The following is a 21589-nucleotide window of genomic DNA, read 5'->3' on the forward strand; positions in this document are numbered from 1 at the left end:
AATTGATGACATGTCAGCTCTGAAATCGTCCTGCACTTAATTAGTCACATGGGTTTTTTGTTGGTTTTGTTTTGCATTGTAGATAACTACTGTGTAGTGATCACTGATCAGTTACATTTTTGAAACGTTTTTCCTGCTTACTAAACTACTAAAAGAATATTGTGAAAAATCTGGAGTAGTATAAGGAAGAAAGTGTCCCCTCTTTTCCTGAGTTTGAGTGGACAGTATCTTGATCAGAGGGAGGAATTTAGAAGGGGAATTTATTTCTTACAGGAGAAAGGATAAAGTATTGGAGTGAGCATGTAGAGTGTGTTAGGCATTCAGAGGAACCTTTCAAGTCCATCAGACCTTGAGGGAAGAGGGAAAGAGGAAAAGAGACAAAACAAGGAGAGAAAACAGGCAGAGCTCTGGAATGGTTTGCATTCTTTTGGCACAAAATTGAGGGGAGCCAAGAACATAGTAGGCATTGAGCCAAGTACAGTTGAGTACAGCTGAGGTCTGGGTCAAGGCTGAGCGTGTGCGTGGTCTCTGGTTACTCTGGCTGTGAGATCCCTTCCTATGGTAATGGCATTAAGAGGAGAAAAATCGCTAGCAAATTAAAAAGCAGAATTAGACAAGACACAGTTGCTTTAGCAACTCCAGCTTAGGGGGAGGAGTTGGGAGGGGTTTGTGCCCAAGACAAAGACCACGACTGTGAAGGGAGGGAGTTAGTGTTATGGGTCAAACGGTTGACTTGAGCTGGCTCCGTGGAGAATGCTTCTGGCTGTCATTGACTGGCGGCTTCTCCCACAGACGGTCAGGTTTCGTATTGGTAATAAATTATATAGTTCCTTGGCTATGCGGTCTTTCCTGTTCTCAGCAATGGCATTGCCAAGAAGGATCTGTGGACTGGGGAGAGTTGGACATTCCCTGTCTGGAAGCCTTATGTAAATTGTCCAGGATTGGGGCTGCATTCTTGCAGCTAGTCTTGCCTCCCCTGTTCCCCAGGAGGGTTGGGCCTACCTGGAGAGAGAAGTAGAGTAAGGAGTCGGTACCCACTGCCCTGGATTTGTTATCTGAGCCCCAATTGTGAGTTTTATGGGACCGTGAAATGAAGCTGCCCCAGCCTGACTTTGTTTGGTGCTGTGCAGTGAGTTGTTGAGAAGGTAGTAGCTCAGGCTTTTATTATTCTAGATTTAGGATATTCTTGATAAATGATCTTACAGGGAGTTACTAGATGTTATAGCACACACATTTATTCACAGAATACATTTGACATGTTGTCTCAACATATAAATCTTTTAAGGGAGAAGAGGCAAGTCGTTCTGAGGTTTTTAGTTGCTGTCTTGCAGGTGACCATAGTGGCCTATGCGTGACCTCCCTGCTGGCTTTCTCTCCTCTGCTGTGGTTGCTGCTGCTGGAATTATCTTGATTAAATACCACATTGGTCATCAGGTCACAACTTTGCTTTAAAAGCTCATCGTTTTTCTTACAAAATCTAAATTTAGCTCCCAAGGTGCTCTGTGTTCGAGTGCACCAACTCTCCGACCTCAAGGTCTTGCACCCTGCAGTTTTTCCCCTTTGTGTCTGGCTTCATTGGTTTCTGCCCTCTCCAGGAATTCCTCCCCTCTTTTCTCCACTTACACAAATCCTCCTTAATCTCCGAGATCCAGTGCCAGGCCTCTCTTTCCTGAAGCTTCGTGGACCTCCCTTTTCTCTCTTCTCTAAACTCCTCCAGCCCTCACGATCTTTGCTACACGATTTCATGGATTGTGCTGACCAGTCTTACCCCATGTGACTTCTGGGAGCCCGGCAGCTTTCACTTCTCTGATAGAGTGTGGGGAAGTCTCTTCTGTATTATTTCTCTAACACCTAGCACATAGTAGGCACTCAGTATTTGTTAATTAATTAATGATGCCTCTCATGAGCTCCTTAGCTCCTTTTTCTTGGACATATTATACATTCTTAAACTATAAAAAGACCAAATCTTTATATTATGAGTCCTATCTGACCATGTTGACCATTACGTAATAGGAGTAAATTTGGAGTGTTGGGAGAGTTTTGTTCTTGGCCCCCCTTCGATGATGAGGTCAGTAAACTAGGTTATGCTTCTGATGTGAGCAGCATGACAGTGTGCCCTTTACCTCTTCTGCCAGTGTATGCCATCCGTGAAGCTGCCACCAACAACCTCATGAAACTCGTTAAGAAGTTTGGTACAGAGTGGGCCCAAAACACCATCGTTCCCAAGGTGCTAGTAATGGCAAGTGATCCTAATTACTTGCACAGAATGACCACTTTATTCTGCATTAATGTAAGTATCATATGGCTGTTACTGCTAATTAGGCACTAAAGCAGTTATTTGGGGCTGTATTTCTGAATTCAGAATATAGTGTGTTCTGTTTGGAATCTGTTTCTTATACTGATTAATTTGGGCAGTTGATGAGAGAAAATGTCAGTTTTTAAATTCATGTTAAAATCCGTAATCAAGTCAGTGGTGAATTCTGGTTTAATTCTGAGATTCTTTGAATGCTACCTCGTATCCCTCATTCAGATGCTCAGATTAGAAACATTTTCCTGTTGGTCAGTTACTTTCTTTTTAAATATTCATTTATCTTTTTGGATTTGGGGATATTTAGAAACACGGAAGTGTTTTAGGGGCGCCTGGGTGGCTCAGTCGGTTAAATGTCCGACTTTTGATTTCGGCTCAGGTCAAAATCCTTGGGGTCGTGGGATCGAGCCTTGAGTTAGGCTCCGGGCTCAGTGCAGAATCTGCTTGAGATTCTCTCTCTCCTTCTGCCCCTCCCCTCACATGTGCTCTTGCACGTGCATTCTCTCTAAGAAACCTTTTAAAAAAACAAAACAAAACCTAAAAGTGTTTTAAATGTACCATCTTAATTCTTTTTCAAGGCGCTCTCTGAAGCCTGCGGTCAGGAAATCACCACTAAGCAGATGCTGCCCATCGTATTGAAAATGGCAGGAGACCAAGTAGCGAATGTCCGTTTCAATGTGGCGAAATCCCTTCAGAAAATTGGACCAATTCTAGATACTGAGTAAGATTTCCGTATTAGTCTTAAGAAGGAGATTTAAATGTTTACCTTGTAGTGGGGAGTAAGAGCATAACCTAAGTTGAGTGATTTTCACTTGGCCGACGGTAAGGGTTTGTGTAACGGAAGTAGTAATTTGACAACCATTTCTGAGGGTGTGACTCTGCCGTTTTGTGTCAAAGCTCTGTATACGTGTAGGTCATTGTCTGAAGCTAATTCTCTGGAGGATTTAGAAATTACTGAGTACTGGTCAGGTGTATATTCTAAGCATTTACAGTTTTTTTTTTTTTATTTGAAACTTGACAAATTACCATAGACCATGTATACCCTAAAGCATTTATCTGGCCCAGAGGGCTGCCTCTCACAGATAACACTGTTGGATTTTAGTGCCCTGCAGGAGGAAGTGAAGCCGGTACTGCAGAAGTTAGGTCAAGACGAGGACGTGGACGTCAAATACTTCGCACAGGAAGCGCTAAGTGGTGGGTTTGTCTGCTTTCTGTCTTGCCCTGGTGAGCGGGGTGTGAGTGAGTGAAGCGGGCAGGCGATGTGTGTGTGGGAGCGGGGTCGGCAGGTTGCTGGTACGCCAGGGCCCTCTGTGGGTGGAACCTTCCTGGCCCACCGTGGAGCAGGCCATTTTGTGAGTCCCAGGTCTAGGGCTGGGTAGGATTCGGATTCTCATGGGTAAGAACGGTTTGTCGTTTGGATTTCAGTCAGTTTTTAAAGTTTAACTCAAGCCTGGCAGAGCAGAGAAACTGACCAAAGTGAGAAGCCCACAGTCTCATGCTTTCGCATCATTGTTGTCATACTTAACATTCACATAGACAGTTCATGAACTTTCTGTACCACTAACTTGATTTTCTTTGGAATTTTCCAGTGCTTGCGTTGGCATAATGAGGAACAGGAGGGAAAAGACTTTGCTAAATTCTTATCACAGATTTCTAGTCAATGTGTTCTTAAACTGGGTGGAGAAAAAGTGGAAAACCTTCAAGACCTCATCCAAGCAGATGGCAGCCGCTTACAAGAGATCAAATTTCAGTGACTTGATTCTTTCTAAAGATGAAATGGGATTGTTTTTTACTTGTCTTTTTTGGGATAATTATATTTAAAGCATTCTTACTGTTTGTGACCAGTTCCCGACACTTGGTACAGTCATGTCTTGATTGTCTCCTGCTGATTTATCTGGCACCAGGTGGGCTCCTGCATCTCACTGTTGAATCAGGCCCTGGCCACTTACTATTCCCAACCGAGCCTGGATGGGTTTGGACCCAGACAGGGAGTGGAGTGATTCTCTTGATGTTTACATATATCTGTGTGTGTCTCCATCATTCCAAAGTTAAATGTACATGGTTTAGAACCCTCTATTTGGGAGACACATGGAGATGTAACTGTATAGAAAGCCACATTTTCCCAGATAATGATGGTCTGCATTGGCATCTCTCATGAAAGGGGAGTGTGGAAGCTCAGGGTTCATGTATTGGTGGTTTTGGTTTTTATTTGCTTGATTTTCACTGCAATCATGTCATTCAGAAACCTGGAGTACAGATGCATCTCGCTGCTCACATGTGGTGTTGAGCCCCACCTGAATGCCAGTGGCTCAGCACCGTGGCTGCATTCACAAACACTTGGCTCCCTCCCTCTGCCCCCCGAGAAACGAAAAATGTTGTGCGACCCTAATAAGCAGTCATGTGACTGCTTCACTGTAAGATTGCCATTCCATGTTTCTGGTGAGTGGAGAAACTGCTGGTGGAGTGTTGTGAGGAGTTCCTGCTCTTGACCCGGCTCTGCTTCCCGGCTCTGCTTCCCGCCTCTTGCTGTCGGGGCCCTCGGTGCGAAGCTTCGGCACCGCTGCCTCGGGATGGGGGGGATGGGTGATGCCGGGTGCGCCGCATTTGTAGTGTTTGTGGTTCTACTTGTATGGTAAAACCTCAGTAATTCCTCCTGGAATTTAAGAGAAGGAGTTAAGCTGGAGGGTTTGCTGAAGCCCATTAATAGTATGTCAGGAAGCCTGTTGTATCTGTACAACTGAAGTAATTTTAAAAAGCTCTCTTTAAAAAGCACCCTTTTCCAGTTGACATGCCCGTTACTGATCAGTCTTCACTTTTATTAAAATACCTTCGATGGGGATCGTTGTAGGCCATACCTGTTTTTGGATGTATTCATTTCACTCTTTATCTCTGAAATATATATGTATGTATTTCATGGAGACTATAAATATTTTTTCTTTTAGATTTATATTTTTCACCTAATCAAACTTGCCTTGTCCTAAGGAATTTTAATGAGGTTTTATTGTAGCTTATTTTTTGCTCCTTGTATGTTGCGGTGTGGTTTCCTTGTTTCCATTTTGGTTTTTGAATTGGTTCTTTCATTTGGTGAGCCCAGTGAGCCCTGTTCGGTGAAGTTCGGCAGACTGCTGTACACCTTTGTATGTGAAATCATTACATAAAACCAAGTTTGACCTGATGCTTCCAGGTTTGTCTTACCTTAGAGATAACAGAGCCTTTTAAATCAGACATTCTGCCTGCATTTAAAACTACCAGCCTACCTTATAGGAAATGTCTATTTTATTACTTTTTGGGCCAAGGATTAAATGTATTCCTATGCAAAAAAACTTTCCTACATTCTTGTTTTAATATCTTAAACTATTCTGTAAACATTTTAATTTTAGTTTTGTGGTTCTTTTTGTTTCTTATTATCTCCAGGTTATGTTCCCCTTCAGTGAATTGCATGTTTGAGAGATTGATGTCTTGATTCTTGAAACAGACTTGCACAACTGTTGCTTAACTCTTTGGTTGGAAATGCCATGGGCTTTGGGATGGACTTTTAAATGTCTTTTGGACTTCAGATGTATTCCCTGGGGAGCCCTGAGTGTTGGCCTCTCCCTCTAAGACAGTGATAAAGGGGAGACAGGAGCCCTGGCTTTCACAGGCATGGGTCTGGGAGCTAAGCAGGCTCTGTATTTCTGGGTGACCCCTTAGGGAGTTCATCGACTCCTTCTGTTTTAAGCAATAGGGAATCCCTTTTGTTACTCAAGGGGAATTGTTCTTTGGCTCATGCCAGTCATATTAACCATGGATTGGTTTTCCCATCTTGTTTTCACTGGCGTGTCCACTCCAGGAGCTCCATAAGGGCAGGGATTTTTGTCTGTTCTGTCTTCTACTGTATTGCCAGCACCTAGATCAGTGTCTGGTGTACATAGTAGGTGCTCAATAAAAATCTGTTGAATGAATCTCTAAAATCTGTCCTTTGATGTGTTGCGTGCGAGGAACAAGTCATCGAAGGTACCACACTACAGCTCATGCTCCCACTGACAAAACGGAAGGATTTTGCGACTCTTAAACAAGCTTTGGGTCGTGCTTCCCCAGGCTCCCCACTCCAGCCACGGTTCCGTTGGGGTTTGCACGATGACCTGGGATGTACACGGGTTTTCATCCCCTGCCATTGGTGTCCGTTGGTCCATGAGGAAAGTCAAGCTGACCCCAATAAAGATGTCTCCTCAAGCCTGGAATTCACCTTAGTGTTTCTACGTTTTGTGTGCGGTTGACCTGTCCCAGGTTTAAGAGACCAAGACCAGATCTTTTTTCTCTGTGCTGCCAAGAACATAGGAACCTGAAGATGTGTCCTGTTTCCTGAGGACAAACAGGTTAACGTGTGGTTTTTAATGAGGGCTTGAAGTAACGGCCCTCAGCTATGGAAATGCCACGGCTTGGCCACTGGGATGCAAGGCCCCGGGGGTCTTTGCTGGACAGCCTGTCCTGACTCAACCCGGCCGCTGGACCTTTGAACCGTCTTACCCAAGCATCCGAGATCCTTGCATAGGCCTTCAAGGGAAACCGACGTGTCCTTCCCAAGCCAGTGCAAAAGCTACGGCAGTGCGTTCTTGGTGCAGTTGTGTGTATTGGTCACTGTGTTGCCAAGGAGTTGAATATCTGGTGCTTTCTTGCAGAAATCACATTGATTGCATCCCTGCCCCGGGGATGGAGGGCGGGGCAGCCAACTCCCTGGGTGCTTGTCCTGCCTTTTAAATTCCTCTGACACATGATTATCCTCCGGTGCTCTTGGAGCCTCTTCTCTCCTCTGCTTAGACACCTGGTCTGGGAGGGAGCGGTGTCCTCACTTTAAGGACTAAGTGATGGTGGTCTGTGGCTCTGTGATGGTCTCCCTCTGATTTGCATCCCTGCCTCCATCTGTGTCCTTGCCCCTGTTTCCTGGTCACTCACGTGTCTCCAGGCCTTGTACCTGCAGTGGTTTCACTGTTCCCCGCTTGCCTCCGTGAACCTGCTGTTTCTAGGAAGTTACATAATGTTTGGTTGAGATGGAAATCTGGAGGACGAAGAGTTTAATTACGCATTGGGTAGAAAAGCCAAGTCGTTTCTTTCTCCAGAGTTCTCTGAAACTGGTATTTTCAGTGCTGGAAGGAGCCGGGTCTTTCCTGCCCAGTTGGGGCTCTGCAGGCAGGCAGTGGCCAAGATGTGGGGGAGCACCCTGCTGGCACCGGAAGGCCCAGTGCGGTGGCACTTTCCATGGCGCTTGAGGAAAAAGCACCTTCAAAAATGTTCTGGGGTGAACCAGCTTTCTCCGCCCAGGGACCCACATGCTTGTAGGTTCCTGTGCTCCCCCATTGTAGTATTGGAGCAACCAGGGGCGTCCTGGCTGGGAAGTGCAGGTGGGCTGGTCGGGGGACGTCACCGTATTGTCTGTATCTCTAGCGGTGGCCCAAAGGCTGAGGAAGCTAGATTTCCCTGCGAAGGACGGTGAGGAGCCCAGCGCTCCTGGGGCTGACAAGAACCACTTCCTGAGACCCGGAGGGCCTGGAGAGGACACCGGCAAGGTGAGTGCCTCTGACGCCTGGGTCCTCCCCTGTCTCGGGCTGAGGCGTGGGTGGAGAGTGGTCCCTGGGGTGTGGTGCTCCGGCAGGCGAGGCACGGAGCAGTACTTCTGTCAGCGACGGCAAGGTCACACGGGGGACAGGGGCGGTTGGTGAGGAGTCACCTATAGAAACAGGTCGTTTCCACTTCAGAGACTATAGACCGTTCTCACTTGCTACAACTCTGCTCAGATAGCCCTGTCCGTTCAAGGACAAAACCATTTCTGTCACTTACACCGTGTAATGGTCTGAAGCCCCATTTGATGCCCCTCTGGAGAAGGTGTGCAGAAGTTTCAAACTTGAGAGTAATTGTTGATTCATTGAAGTCGGTGCTGGCCTCGGCCCTGGGGCCGTTAGGAGGGTGGTCTGTGGCTTACAGATACAGTTGACTCTTGGACAACACAGGGGTTAGGGGCATTGGCCACCCTCCCGCCCCCGCACAGTTGAACATAGAACTTCTGACTCCCCCAAACTTAACTACTGATAGCTTGTTGACTAGCGGCCTTACCGACACCATGAACAGCCGATGAACATGTATTTTGTGTGGTATGTGTATTCTGTATTGTGTTCCTACAATAAAGTCAGCTAGAGAGAACGTGATTAAGAAAGTCATAAGGAAGAGAAATACATTCATAGTACTGCATTTACGGGAAAAATCTGCATATAATGGCCCCACGCAGCTCAGACCCGTGTTGCGTCAGCGTCCCCTACGTCCAGAAAAGCAGCGCCGAAGCCCTCAGCTGCCTCGTGCGGATGTCAGGCTGCATTTCGTGGACTTGGCCGACACTGGCGTTCTCGTACCCACTCGAGTGGGTCTGCTTGGTGAAGATTCTAACATTGAAAAGCTTGCCTGCTGAAGCTCCGTGGCTTTTCCATTTTATGTAAACTGAGGCCATGAGGCCCCAAACTGCAGTCTTTCATCTGAGAATGTTCTCCCTTCCAGTGGGGCTGCGCTCTCTTATCCCAGGGCCTGAGCCGCCAGCGAGTCTGGTGCGGGCCACCCCCGCGGGAAGCGCTGGGTGACAAGGCTGCTCACAGCCGCTCACAGCCTCTGGGCCTCGACCCAGGCCTGAGCCGCCAGCCCTTTGCGTTTCACACGATGTGGCCTTTGGGGAGATACCTTCACCGGAGGAGCATGAGTAAGAGTTACGTGTTTTTAGGCCTAAACCACAGCCTTGCTTGGGAAGAAAGGTGTGAGGTGTTTTCCTACAAATTCAGGGTCAACTGGCCATGTCATTAAGTGTGCCGTCTGCCTCTGACCTGAGCATGGGACGGTTGAAGTGCCCCGTCCGTGGCGGACTTGCTCGGCTCTGCAGGCAGCCCTGGGACAGCTGCAAGCAGTGCAGACAGTCCCAGTGGCCAGTCCTTGGGCCTTTGGCTTGCAAACCGCGTGCAGACACTTGTCACGCACTTGGCAGCATCCCCCTCATCTTCACTTCCCTGGACGGCGGGTGCTGGGAGCTCATTTTTCAGGTGGTTGTGAACCTCCCCTCGCCCGTCCTCTTCTGTCTACTTGGGGTCTCCCGGCGGTGCTAGGCCTCTGAGGCAGCAGATCATTTTACCCAGAAATCCCCCCTGCCCCGTGACTCAGGGAGCCTTGCCTGTCTGTCTCACTGAAGGAAAATGCCCCGAGGATGAGATGGGAGGGAATGGAGTGTTGCCAGGCAGAGCCCTGTGTGTCAGGGGCCAGCAGCCAAGTGAGTGAGCCAGGAAGTCCCCCAATGCAAACCAGAAATCATTCTTAACCCCTCACGCGCTGTCGGCTGTGCACACTGGCCCATTGGGCCGAAGGGCCGACGGCAGGCCTGGACCGGTCAGTGTTGGGGCCCCGCGGGAGCTGTCAGGCATCCCAGGGCTTGGGCCCGCCGCTCGGTCCAGCAGGGAACAGCCCCGAGGCGAGAGCCCCGGGAGCCTGCAGGGCAGTCTGTGCTCAGAAGGCCGCCTGCCCCCCGCCCCCACCCCTGCGGGACCTGCCGGGGAGCAATGTGGCTGCCTCCGTGCGCCCTGCCCGACCCCCGGGTCACCGTAGCGGGCAAGGTCGCCCTCCCGGACGGTCTGTGGTGGCCCTCTGATGCCGGAGCGGCCCACAGGCCTCTGTCAGGCGAGGGTTAACAGAGGATTTGTTTGTTGAATCACAAAGTAGCTGTCACATGATTTTAATCAAAACACCATTTCCCTGACAACAGTGATGTCAGTCTTGTTATTGCAGGAAGGAGCAGCTGTGAGGGACATTCAGTCTCCATGCGAGCCCAGGTTTGGAGACTAAAATCAAGCGAAGCATCCATAAACAATGGTCGCAGGCGCTGACGTCCCGAGTGGTCCCTCTGCCTCCGCTCCCCTCTGTCGGGCGGTCCGTCCTGCACAGACACCGGCCCGCACCGAGTCGCCTCTCCTTTCTGTGCCCGTGGTTGCTTCCGTCCTTGTTTCTTTTTGTTTTTTCCAGTTTTCTCTATTTTCCCCAAACTCCGAGTCATTCAGGCCCCTAGGCTCTCCGGTCTCTGCCTCTGGCATCTGTCTGTCCTCCGTGCTCTCACGCGGCACTTGCTGGTGACAGGCAGTTCCCGCTAGCCCCCCCCAAGTCCCATAGCTCCGGGGCCAGCTTCCTTGCCCCCCACCACTCCCTCCCTGCCGCCTAGAGTCAGTTGGGGGGGCCCCTGGGGGGCCATTTGAGGAGCTTGGCTCTGGGTACCTGGAGGGAAGAGGCCCGGGAAGGCTGCAGGAGGCCTGAGTGCTGAGGACAGACAGCAGGGATCAGAGCCCAGGGAGGCCAGTTGGAGCCGTGCCCTTGGGCTGTGGCCTCCTCTTGGCACCGTCTCCACTGTGGGGCTTTGGGGACCGAGAAAGATCCCCAGGCCCTCCAACCCTTTGCCCAGGAGCTTGACCGGAAGGTGGAGGTTGGTGACAAAAGCCCCCTTCTGGGTGGGACGTGGCTTCTCGTGGATGCTCTGCTATCGGTGGTACCCGTGGCTGGCACTGCCCAGAACTCACGACTGAGAATGAAGGAAGCCAGGGCAAAGTCCGGGTTCTCAGCCTGTGGCAGGTGCTCGGGATAGGGCAGCTGGCCTTAACCCTGTGCAGAGATCCCATCGGTGTCACACAGCCATGTTCTGAGTCCAGCGTTGGGTCAGGAGTTAAGTGAAAGCAAGGCAGGCAGAGCTGAGATTGTGACGAGCCGTTTAGGGGAGCTGGGAATCTCCTTGGGGCTTTCTGCTTGGAGGGCAGGGCCAGGCCAGGCTGCCCTTCAGCCTCACAGTAAACCTGGGAGTTCAGTCAGCCGGGGTGTGCTCCCAAGTTAGCGCTGGGGACAATGAGCCTTTGCTGGGATGTGCTCAGGTTCGTGGCAGGGCTGGGAGGGGTTGCCAGGACCCAGGACGGGTCAGAGGGGCCTTGCTGCCCCCCCCCGCCCCCGGCGGGGAATGGGTAGGCCCCACTCTGCCTGAAAAGCCTTTCGAGCCTGGGTGGTGGCTGCTCCGGGGGGGGGTGTGCGGGCTGGGAGAAGCTGGACCCCGTTCTCCTGGCCAGGCCCTTGCATCCCTGGAGCCTCCTCCAGCTACCTGCTTGCCCTTTGGCCCTCTGCTGGCGCAGGGATCCTGCTAAATATTTGGGTTTCTCTGGTGACTAGAGGGCAGTTCTTGGGCCTCCCACTGAGGAATCAGTGGAGGCTGTGAGCTCAGGGTCCTCTGCCTGGCGTGCTTCTGGGAGAGGCCTTGGGGGCTCTTCTCCATTCAGCTGTGCCCCTCTCCCAGTTAGGCGGGTGGCCCTGGCATGGTAACGGACTGACTTCTGAGGGTCACCGTTCTCAGTCTGGCCCCTTCTCAGCATCTCAGGCCCCATTATTCCCTCCTTGTCTTTGGGGAGTCAGGAGAGACTGAACCAAACTCTCAAAGGCTCCCTGATGGGGGGAGGATGAGTGGATTCTCCCTTCGAGAAGGAGCAGGTAGCCAGGCGCAGAGACTTGGGGGCACGGGGCCTACTGCGCCTGGACCGGCAGCAATGGAGGCCGGCTGGGGAGCTGGCTGGAGACACTGTGTCCCTTTGGAAGTGGGGGCAAGTCCTGGGCCCTGCTTGGCCCGGCAGAGGCCCGGGGTCTGGGGCTCAGCTCTCCCTGGTCCCCTCCTCCTCTCCCTGGGCCAAGCCTCTGGCTCACAAAGGCCAGAGAAGGGAAGGATGTTCCAGGGAATGTAGGTCAGGGGCCCGACGGGCTAGCTTTGGCCAGCCTCTGCTGGCAGGTCTGGTATTTTGGCCTGTCCCCTGGGGTTGTTTTTGGCAACACAAAAATGATGGAGAAATTTGGTGGGAAAGGGAAAAGTCCATAAAACATCATTACTGAAATTGAGTGCTTTCCTTAAAAAAAGAGGCTGTTGAAACTCAGTAAGTTCTTGGGTCACCCAACAGGGTACCAGTCTTTTGGGGGCAGGACTGAGCACCTGTGCATGGTGCTGGGCAGCGCAGGTCAGTGCTGAGGGCTCTGCTCTCTTCCTGCCCTTGACCGCCCCCTGCACCAGCAGATGATCCCTGTCTGGGAGCGGTCTCGGTTCTGTAGTATCGGCTCAACCGTAATGGTCTGAGTGAAACCAGATCGCTGTTGAACTTGCAGCCAGAAAGCAGGATTTCATACTGCCCTTCCTCTCAGGGTTTGGCACTAGGACAAGTCCGAACGTCTGAGTGGCCTCTCACGCCTCATGGGTTCTCCAGCACCTGAGGGGCACCGAGCAGGTGCCTGGCCCCAGGAGGGGGCCGCCGTGTGTGCACGCTGGGGGAGGGTCGAGGCCTTCCGCAGGCCCTCGGGATGTGCCATTATGAATAAGGAACGGTGTCTTGCTGGCCCCCAGTTCCACGCCTTGCTCTGTAGCTGGCTTGAACTTGGGGAGCCCCTCTTCCTGCTCCGGAGGCCTTAACCGGGCAGACTAGGTCCCTGAGGACCCAGCAGCAGGCAGCGCCCGGCCCGCGCCTCGTCCGTGCGCAGGCTGTGGTTAGCCGGGCTTCCGTCAGCACTGTGCGGCGCCTAACATGTACTCAGGCGATTTCTGAGCAAGGTATTATTTACCCTGCTGACGTCAATGAGAACATATTATCCACTGTCCTTTTTGTAGCCTGAAATGAGCACCAGGGCTCAGGGAACACAGCCACCTTCCATACTTTAAAGATTCCACTCACGGCCTGATGAGGTAAAGGCCCTGTCTCCTCTGACATTCATAGCATCCAGGCTCTTAGAAAACAAGTTGTTTTTATTTTAATTCAGTTTTAGGTTGGAAACATAAAAACAGTACATTTTCCTTGCAGAACACTGCCCCACGTAAATTACCATTTGGTAACAAAGATCATTTATTAAACTGCATTTTAGGCAATTTTCTATCATTGAGGGACAGGGTCCATTTTGATTTTGTTTTCACATTGGAGCTATTATGATTTGCACTCAAAATACTAAAGCTATCGCACTCACCGTTTTTTTCTTAGTAATTAAAAAAAACCACATGGAAAAAAATAACTACAATCAGATTTTTATCAAAAGTAACTTTCACAAACCAAATATCCAGTAAAGACCACCCTCCTCCTTTCAGAAATAAGCAAATAATCTTGCCCTTTCTACAAAGTGCAAATATCTCAATCACTTTTATTTCTTAAATTGCAGTCCCCAAAGAGAAGCAAACCTTTTCTTCTGCTTTTCCCTCCAGAGATTTTGGTGGAGGCAGGTTCCTTTCACCATCAGCAGTGGGAAGGCTTGGCCACTTGGATTTCCTTGACTGAGCAAATCTTGAACCGGATAGCCCCCCCACAGCCAGAGGCGGGTCTGAGTTCACTCTACTTGCTCGAGGAACAGGGAAATCCAGTCTGGGGTCCTATTTTTCCAGGATGTTCTTTTGTACTTCTATTTTTATAGTGCCCCTGTACCCACCCACTTTGCCTCTGAGAAGACAGAGTATTCAATCCAAGTATGTGAATTGTTTTATCTCTAGAAGTGTCCAATTGGCACTCATATTTGATGGACCTTGACAGGAGAGAAATGTTACACCCCTCCTGCAGGCCAGGCTCCTTCCTGATTCTTCTCCCAGGGCCTCCTTTCGTGGGGCTGGGTCTGTGGGCCTGCAGCACTGAGCCAAAGCCCTGCAGTTTGGCCCCTTTGCAGTCAAGGAGGGGTGTGCCCTGCCCCCCTCTAGGGGGGGCTCCTCTAGGAAATTACTATGTTGTGTGACTGGGAGAAACTAGACCTCTGTGTGAGCCTATGCTTCTGTACTTAACTGGACCCTGCAAGGAGGGCGGTCTGTGGGGTCTGTGTCTCTTGAGCCTGTTCCTGCACGGCCGCCGGGGGGGGGGGCACCTCTTCCTCCCCCAAAGCCAGGGAGCTGCCAAGAGGAGACTATGGTTGCGGGGACAGAGTCCCAGCCACCCCGTGCTTACCTAAGCTGGGGGCTTTGTTGATATAGCTACTGGCTCGTGAAGAGAGTTCCAGATGCTAGTGAGGGGAAAGAGCGCCCAGGGAGAAGCCAGGAACCCCCGAGCCGCCCCAGCTCCTCCCGCACGGGCTCTGCCCTCCGCCGGCTCACCTAAACTCAACTGCCGCGAGCTTTGGTGTCCTCAGCTGGAAGCAGTGAGGACTGGATGTGTCCCGCTAATTCCACAGAATCGTCGTGAGGCTTAGATTCCTTGTGAAATGTTTGTGAATTAATGTACAAATACGAGCTGTTGCTCCTTGCAGACAGGCAGGCTGACACGGGGCGGGAGCTGAGACGCCCCCCCCCCCACGCCCTGCGCTGCTGCAGTTGGCCCAGCGGGGGGCACTCTGTGGTCAGTGACCCCCCCCACCTCGGGGGGCCACAGGGCAGGCAGGCCCACACCACTGAACCTGTCAGAGGGGACACACACATTTAAAGAATCTTTGTCCAGTTTTGAAACAGAGGCAGATAACTGCTCTCGTCTTCCACACACACCACTCTGAAGATAAGTTGTTAAAATTTCCAGCAGCAGCACAGCGATCAAAGACCCCTGCCTATGCAATGACTCCAACTTACTACCTATTCTCCAGTTTGTCCCTTTGATGTCTAGGCACACAGAGAGCGAGCGGCTCGGGTGGTTTCCGAGGAGGCAGTAGAGGCGGCCCGGTTCAGGGGTACAGACGCGGCCAAGGTAAGCCCCCGCACGGGGATTCCACAACTGCTCCCCGGGGCCAGAGCTCTCCGAGCACCCTCTGTATTGTCTCTAGGGGAGGAGGAATGTGGCGGAGAGAGCTGGAGGATGAACTTCCTTTAAACCAAAAGGGTGCTTAGGTGTAACTGTCGACAGAGGCTTCTGAACGTAACCCAGAGCACCGCGTGCAGGCCCGCACACCCGAGCCACCTGGTGCTGCCTAGCAGAGCATCCCCCCTTCTTGCCGACTCCAAGCATTCTCCCCTCTGGGGTGCCTCTTCGGGGGCAGAGCTGGGGGGAGAGGCCCGTAGTTGGCAGGAGGGAGGGTGGCCCGCTCCCGCCCCAGAAGGGCACAGGCCCTTCTTCTCAGATGTGGGGGCAGACCAGTGGCACCCGAGGAACTCAGGAAACAGCTTAAGCGCCTGGCAGGTCTTTATGTCTGAGCAGGAGGGGGAGTCGACTTTCTCCTTCCTGGGAGCAAAGTTTGATGACGGCAGGGGAGGGAAGGGGTTTCGTTCCTATCAGAACAGCGTCCTTTAGCGCCATGCCCTCGTCCCCCCCCGTGGGCCACAGACGGTAGTCTTTAAGTGGATAAGGGAGAGGGGGTGGCTGTGGAGAACCTTCCGCCGCCCCCATGGTCAGCGTAGCTCCCTGGGGACTTTACAGGAGAATACACACCTTTCTGTTGTGGTAACGCGCTCTACTTGCCTTACAGGGACCAGCATATCAGTTGCATGTAAATACTAGAGACACACTTGCCCAACTGGAAATTGCAGAACTAGTGCATTTTTCCCAAAGCAGAGACTAATACCCCTGGATTAAAAAAAGAACATAAAAAATAAAGTACCACACATATTGCACTTTTTGCTGAATGAAATTTTTACCTCCAGTTCATCTCCCCCAAGTCTCTTCAGAGGAGCCTGGTTTACAAGATAATAAAGCGAATGATTACTATACAGTAGTGTAGACACGCTAACGTGAAACAACCTGGAAAGAAAGTCCTTATTTCAAAGTAGCCTCTCGTAAAAAGAGCGGTACGAAGCCTTCCTAGTGTTGTTTTAGTGTGTGTGGAAGCCACTCAGAAGTGGCCGGAGGGCACCGGTCAGGGGACAGAGCCATGGAGGCAATCCCACGGGGCTGGGAGCACACTTTACCGACCGTCACTAGTTTCCTCTCACCAGCTGACATTTCAGTAAAGACGGATCGTTACAGAATTTATTGATTTCTGCTTGAAAGGAGAAAAGCAAATAGCTTACGCCACAGGTCCGGAGGGCGGCTCATGCTCGGCGGCAGGGCCCCCGCACCAAGCCCCTGCGGGGAGCTTCCCCGCGTGCAGCTCTAGGCCCTACAAACACCAGCAGCCTCTCCTGCCGTGCCCTGGGCCCGGCCTCAGTCGGCCACGCCGCTCCAAGGGTTCCCGGACTTGGGGCTCCTGGCTGGGGCGGCGGGGGGCAGCCTCGGTGTCAGCCTTTAAGTGCCACTCCTGCCGCCCCAGTTTCAGGCTGGGAGGCATTTTAATTTCATAAACATGCCAGTGCCTCTGTAGTATATTTTGGAAAAATATCCTTTAGTCTAAACAAATCAAGCCCTATTTCATAACTGGCTTATTTTGCAAAGACTAAAAACAGATTAGAGATCTTAATGAAAGGATCGCTTAAATGATGTTCTCTATTTCATGAAATCATCAATCTTAAGTATGAGGAGGAATAGACAATCCACAGAAGGAACAGAATTCATTCCTACCGGGTTTTCATGAGTTGTTACATCACAAAAACGACAGTCCTCCATGGGCACCCTGTCTTGCTAACACCTGGACGCTTCACCCCGGCAGAGCCCGCACCAAGGACTGCTCACATCACCCACGCTGGGAGGGACTGGGGCATGCTTCTCACCTGCCTGGACACCCACTACAATGAGGAAAGGCAACTTAAAGGTGTTTCTAGATGCAGCATCAGTGTAGTGTCTCTCTTCTTTGTGCTTTGTGACGCTTTGTGCTTAGTGCATTCATCTGCTGATAGGACAAGCCATTCTACAAGGACAGAAACGACAGTCTGTCAGTAACACTGGGTTGTAACATTGGGATGTTGCTGTCCAAGCGACAGGTTGTTACTTCTAGGTATACGGTTAACTAGCTGGTGCATCTAGCTTTTACTTACTCTGATGAGAGAATTGGAAGGGTTAAGGTTACGTTTTCACTAGTCATAGAACGTGTCTGGCAGATGATCTGCTAGATGGTTAACACATTTGTGGTTTTAAATATTGCTGTAATACTTGAACGTTTTGTTACAAGTCAGAACTTTTAAGGAAATTAAGAATGCGATTCCCACACGGTGGAAAACAAACTCCGAAGTAACTTTGGATTTAGCATTGACATAAATGGAAAACTGTTGGTTTCTACAGAAAAGAAAGAATTAAAGCATGATCTGGGGGAAAAAAGGCACAGCACTACCACTTCACATGGGAGATCAAAGTTCATGTTTCTTGTCCTTGAAATTCCTAAGCCCTATATGAAACTGTCCAAATGTACAAAGCTCAGTAAACTACCTGCAACATCGAGTGTAGAGTCAAAGTAGTTATTCCATTTTAAAAGAGACGCGAGGTCCTCTGGAGACCAACCGCCCCAGACCAGCAGTCTACACCAAAGACTCAGCAGGGACAGCTCGTCTTCCCTGGGCCCAGAGCTGCTGCCCCCAAGGGCTCCTCGCAGCTCATCCCTCGCCCGCCCCCCCCCCCCCCCCGCTGTGCTGGGTCTCGTGGTTCCACAGGTGACAGCACTGGAGCCCCGAGTCCACTCTGCACCCCGGGAACCTTCGGAAGAGGGGTGCCACTGCTCCCAGGTGGAGACGACTGCCCGTCTCCGGGGTCAGTGCCAGCTGTGGCTTTGTGGCCCCTGAAGCAAAGCTCACGTTCCACTTCGTTGCAGTGGTCTCAGGGACAACCTGCAGCTTCAAACTCAGGACTCAGTGACCAAGCACAACTTTTCTTTTACTTCCCGTGCATCAAAGTCCATTACATATTCTTCACTTGCCTAACAGAACGTGCTGTTGCTTGGCTTCAGTGAAAAATCTAGTGTTGTTTTGTTTTTGTTTTGCCCACATCCAATGGCACAGTTTTTCCTGCTTCTACCAAAGATTTCCCTTGATAACAATTGGCGTCGTTCTACAGAAAACCTAGGGCCACATGTCTTCTTACAAAAACATCTGTCAGTCCTCCCATGAGAGCTGGCTCCACTTGACGTAAGGGCATGAGCCTCAGCTACCACTACACTCCGGCACTTGCCCCAGAAGACGGTGGTGGGACAGAGCCAGGAGAAAGCGACATGTGCCCGGCCAGGCCCTCTGATTCCAGTTGGGGAACTTAACTTTTTCTCCAGTTGGGAGAGGGCAGGAAAATAAGCTTTAAATTTAAAAGGCTGGAATAAAAAGAGAAATAGACATTCTTCCTTCACTTGACCCGCCTCACTTCCTGTGCTGAGGTTAATTTACCAGGACGTAGCCACTGTGCTGTGGGTCCACAGCCTCCAGCATTTCACAATCGAAGAGTCCGGGGAACTCTGGGAGGGCTAGAGGGTCGTAGCTGGAGGGGGCCTCCTGCAGTCCCGAGCTCCGGGGACAGTCCTGTGCTGCTAGGCTGCTCTGCGGGCCTCCATCCATGGGGTACTGGCAGGGAGGGGGGTAGTCTGGCTCCGGGGAGGCAGCCCCTGGCAGCTCGCAAGTCTGATAGGAGAATGGTAAGGGGGTCGGGGCAGCCCCTGCCTGTTGCGCAGGGGGCGGCGGCGGCGGTGGTGGAGGAGCCCGGGGGCGGGGCGCAGAGGGCAGGGGCTGCAGCCGCATCTGGTACTGGCTGAGGAAGGGGCTGTACTGCATTTGCTCGGAAGTGGGCTCCAGGACGGGGCTCAGGGGCTGGGGCAGGCTGAAGGGCGGGGGCTGCGGCGAGGCCGTGGCTGTCTCCTGGCGGGGCAGGGGCAGCTGCTGACTCGGCGGCGGGTACGAGCTCTCTGCTATCTGCATCTGATTAAAGTACGCCTGCAGCTGAGACTGTTTCTGGAGAAAGAGTCGCTTCTGTTGGAGTCTAAATTGGCAATAGCAAAAGAAAGAGTTTAAAATCTTCCTCAGTGATGGCAATTTTGTACAAATCCAGGATCAGTCCTCCCACTTCTCTTTTCCGCAGCAAAAAAAAAAAAAAAAAACAAAAAAACCAAACCCCCTCCCCCCAGAAACCCCCCAAAATGGGGGTAGGAACCAGCGGTGTCTGGTTTCGTAGCCCTGACATTTTTTGTCCCCTGATTCTGACGGTTCCCTCAGTGCCACACCGAACACTAATTCATCTTCTCTAAGACCAAGTTTTTCTCCCTCTAAAGCGAGAGGCTGATTTCCCATCCAGAGTGTTTTAAAGGGGGGTAATGCCTGGCCTCTGGGGGTGGCTTAGGGTAACTCTACATTGGCCAAGCTGCTGCTCCCAGTGAGGCATGAGGACACGAATTACTGCAAGAGATGACGGAGGCCCTCTCTGCAGTAGAACCCACTTACACTGCTGTAGGTTACGGACTCTGAAAGCTTAGGTCTATTCATAACCCATAGGGAAACACTAGAAGGGAAAGGAAACAAAGCAAACGCAGGCCTGCCATATCCTGCCAGACCCATCTCCCGAGGACACCGGACTATTTGCACCAGTGATCATGTCTTGAAACCTGTGTCGCAGTAGAAGCAAACGCTGGTGGGGGGGGGGGGGGGACAACACATCCAGCGTCCTGAAGTCTTCAGCCAAGAAAGGGACCCTCTCTCACCTGTGTTCCTGCAGCTGCTGTTCAAGGCTCCGTGGTGGTTCTTTACAATAAAGCTGACAGGTGTTCTGGGCTTTTGACAGAAGGCTGGGCTTCTGGAAGAGTAGAAAAAGAATATGAGCATGACAATATGATGTCATCCAGGATGCGGTCACTGGACTGTCCTGTTTGCCCGGAGGACGAGGCCAACTGTGTCCTCCCGAATCTGCGCAGGGTGAGGGCGTGGACCCCCACTCCCTGAGGCCCAACAGCCCTGGATTAGCAGGCCTGCACTGCCCCAGCTTGGACAAGCGTCAGTTTTTCCATTTCTCAGAGTCCTCTAGAACTACAAGGCTCAGAACGATGAAACACAATGAGAAAGAGTGGAGTTAAATCTTGAGAGCAAAGGCCACAGCGCCCACTGAATGATGTGTATCATTTTTAAAGATTTTCAGGCATTAATGTAGAGAGCTGAATTTTGTTGGCTTGAGATTTCCATTTTATTTATTATTCACTAATAGGCATAACATTAGAGGCACAGAAACCGGGTTTCTCATTCCTACCGGTGGCATTCTCCTTTCCTGGGACCTGAAGATAAATCCTTTTCCGCTGCCAATATAACCATAAGGCTAAGCCTGAACATGTTTTTAGAAACTACAAATCCAGAGTCAAAGCTACCTACTTATAGGGAAAAAAGCAGCTACCCTAAAAAATTACCAGGCAAAACAGGTTTCTGCAGTGCAGAAAAGCAAATTCTGGACAAGCCCCGTGAGCTGGAGTAACAAGGGGAAGGGTCCCACCTGGAGTCTATGCTGTAGATACTGGGCTTCCAGGCTCTGGCGTGGGGAAAGCTGAGGATGCACACTGCTGGGCACAGCAGGGACCGTTTTCTGCTGCTGAGAAACTTCCTCCTGAAGAGCAAGGGGGATGAAAACATTTTCAGTTCTCCATGTGGCAGAAAGTTTCAATTCTTTGTTTAAGCACCTTGGCAAATGTCCAAGAGGAACTCCAACTCTGTAAGACATAATACTCAAAGCTTTTCACGTAACTAGTAGGCTGAGGGTTACGTTGCAGTGAACGATTACCTAGTCTACTACAGCAAAGGAGGCCATGACCTTCGTGTGGGCATCAAATGCTAGAATATCCTTGATGCACTGAAAATAGGCTCAAAATAAAATGTGTTGGATAAACAGCAATATTTTGGGGTCATTTTTAGCATAACTAATCCACTTATGTAATCAAGTGATATCAAAACTAATGGCAGTGAGCTTTGCATTTATGTTACTATTTTTAATTTGTGTGTGTGCTGGGGGGGAGGGGAGTTCAATTACATTATAAGAAGTCACTCATGTAAAACCTGCCCTATGAACCAACCATAGCTTGAGAGTGTCTCCACCTCCTTATGGTACTAATCACCTGGGACCAGTGTGGATGGGTCTAACCTGTCAGTGGCAGGTGGCAGCAACAAGGAAGCTTCCAGGCTGTGAGCTCTCCAAAATGACCTGTTTGCTCTGGGACTCCAGTCAGTCCTTGAAGTGACATGACACTCCTTCAGGACAAAGTCATGCCTCATACTCACGGAGCCCCTGTGGGAGGGCCCGGAGCACCAACCTGAGGGCAACTGCCGGCGAGGCCCTGGAGCTGAGGAGCAGCGGGTGGCGAGTCAGGGCCTGCCTCTGGCCCTATTTGTTCATACAGTAGCTGCACTTTGTTCAGCTCTAGGATTCCTTTGGTTCTGGCCAGATTCTGAAGATGTTGTCTAAATGCCACAATTCCTGAAGCAGAGAACAACGACCAAACAGTTTAAATAAAACA

At 50.9% G+C, this 21589-nt stretch overlaps 2 protein-coding genes across 5 annotated transcripts in view; one reads left to right on the forward strand and one right to left on the reverse strand.

The window, feature by feature from the left end:
- The window catches only part of PPP2R1B (protein phosphatase 2 scaffold subunit Abeta), a 31742-nt gene extending 15870 nt beyond the window's left edge, over positions 1–15872 (forward strand). The window contains exons 12-17 of one of the 4 annotated variants that reach the window (XM_028105846.2): positions 2136–2290; positions 2887–3029; positions 3411–3502; positions 7730–7851; positions 14912–15012; positions 15728–15872. In XM_028105846.2, the coding sequence (XP_027961647.1) occupies positions 2136–2290; positions 2887–3029; positions 3411–3502; positions 7730–7851; positions 14912–14977 (578 nt within the window). In that variant the 3' untranslated portion in view covers positions 14978–15012; positions 15728–15872. Of the gene's footprint in view, positions 1–2135; positions 2291–2886; positions 3030–3410; positions 3503–3897; positions 6250–7729; positions 7852–14911 lie in introns of those variants that run through there. The other 3 variants (XM_028105845.2, XM_028105844.2, XM_028105848.2) reach the window with 3 other exon arrangements.
- Positions 15873–17751: 1879 nt separating this feature from the next.
- The window catches only part of SIK2 (salt inducible kinase 2), a 122498-nt gene continuing 118660 nt past the window's right edge, over positions 17752–21589 (reverse strand). The window contains exons 12-15 of the mRNA XM_028105842.1: positions 21386–21549; positions 20575–20685; positions 19799–19890; positions 17752–19083 (exon numbers count right to left, since the gene is read on the reverse strand). Of these exons, the coding sequence (XP_027961643.1) occupies positions 18489–19083; positions 19799–19890; positions 20575–20685; positions 21386–21549 (962 nt within the window). The 3' untranslated portion in view covers positions 17752–18488. The remainder of the gene's footprint in view (positions 19084–19798; positions 19891–20574; positions 20686–21385; positions 21550–21589) is intronic.

This window comes from Eumetopias jubatus, unplaced genomic scaffold, assembly GCF_037043125.1.
Source record: "Eumetopias jubatus isolate StellerSeaLion01/CBP00866 unplaced genomic scaffold, mEumJub1_p1.0 scaffold_13, whole genome shotgun sequence".
Lineage (NCBI taxonomy): Eukaryota > Metazoa > Chordata > Mammalia > Carnivora > Otariidae > Eumetopias > Eumetopias jubatus.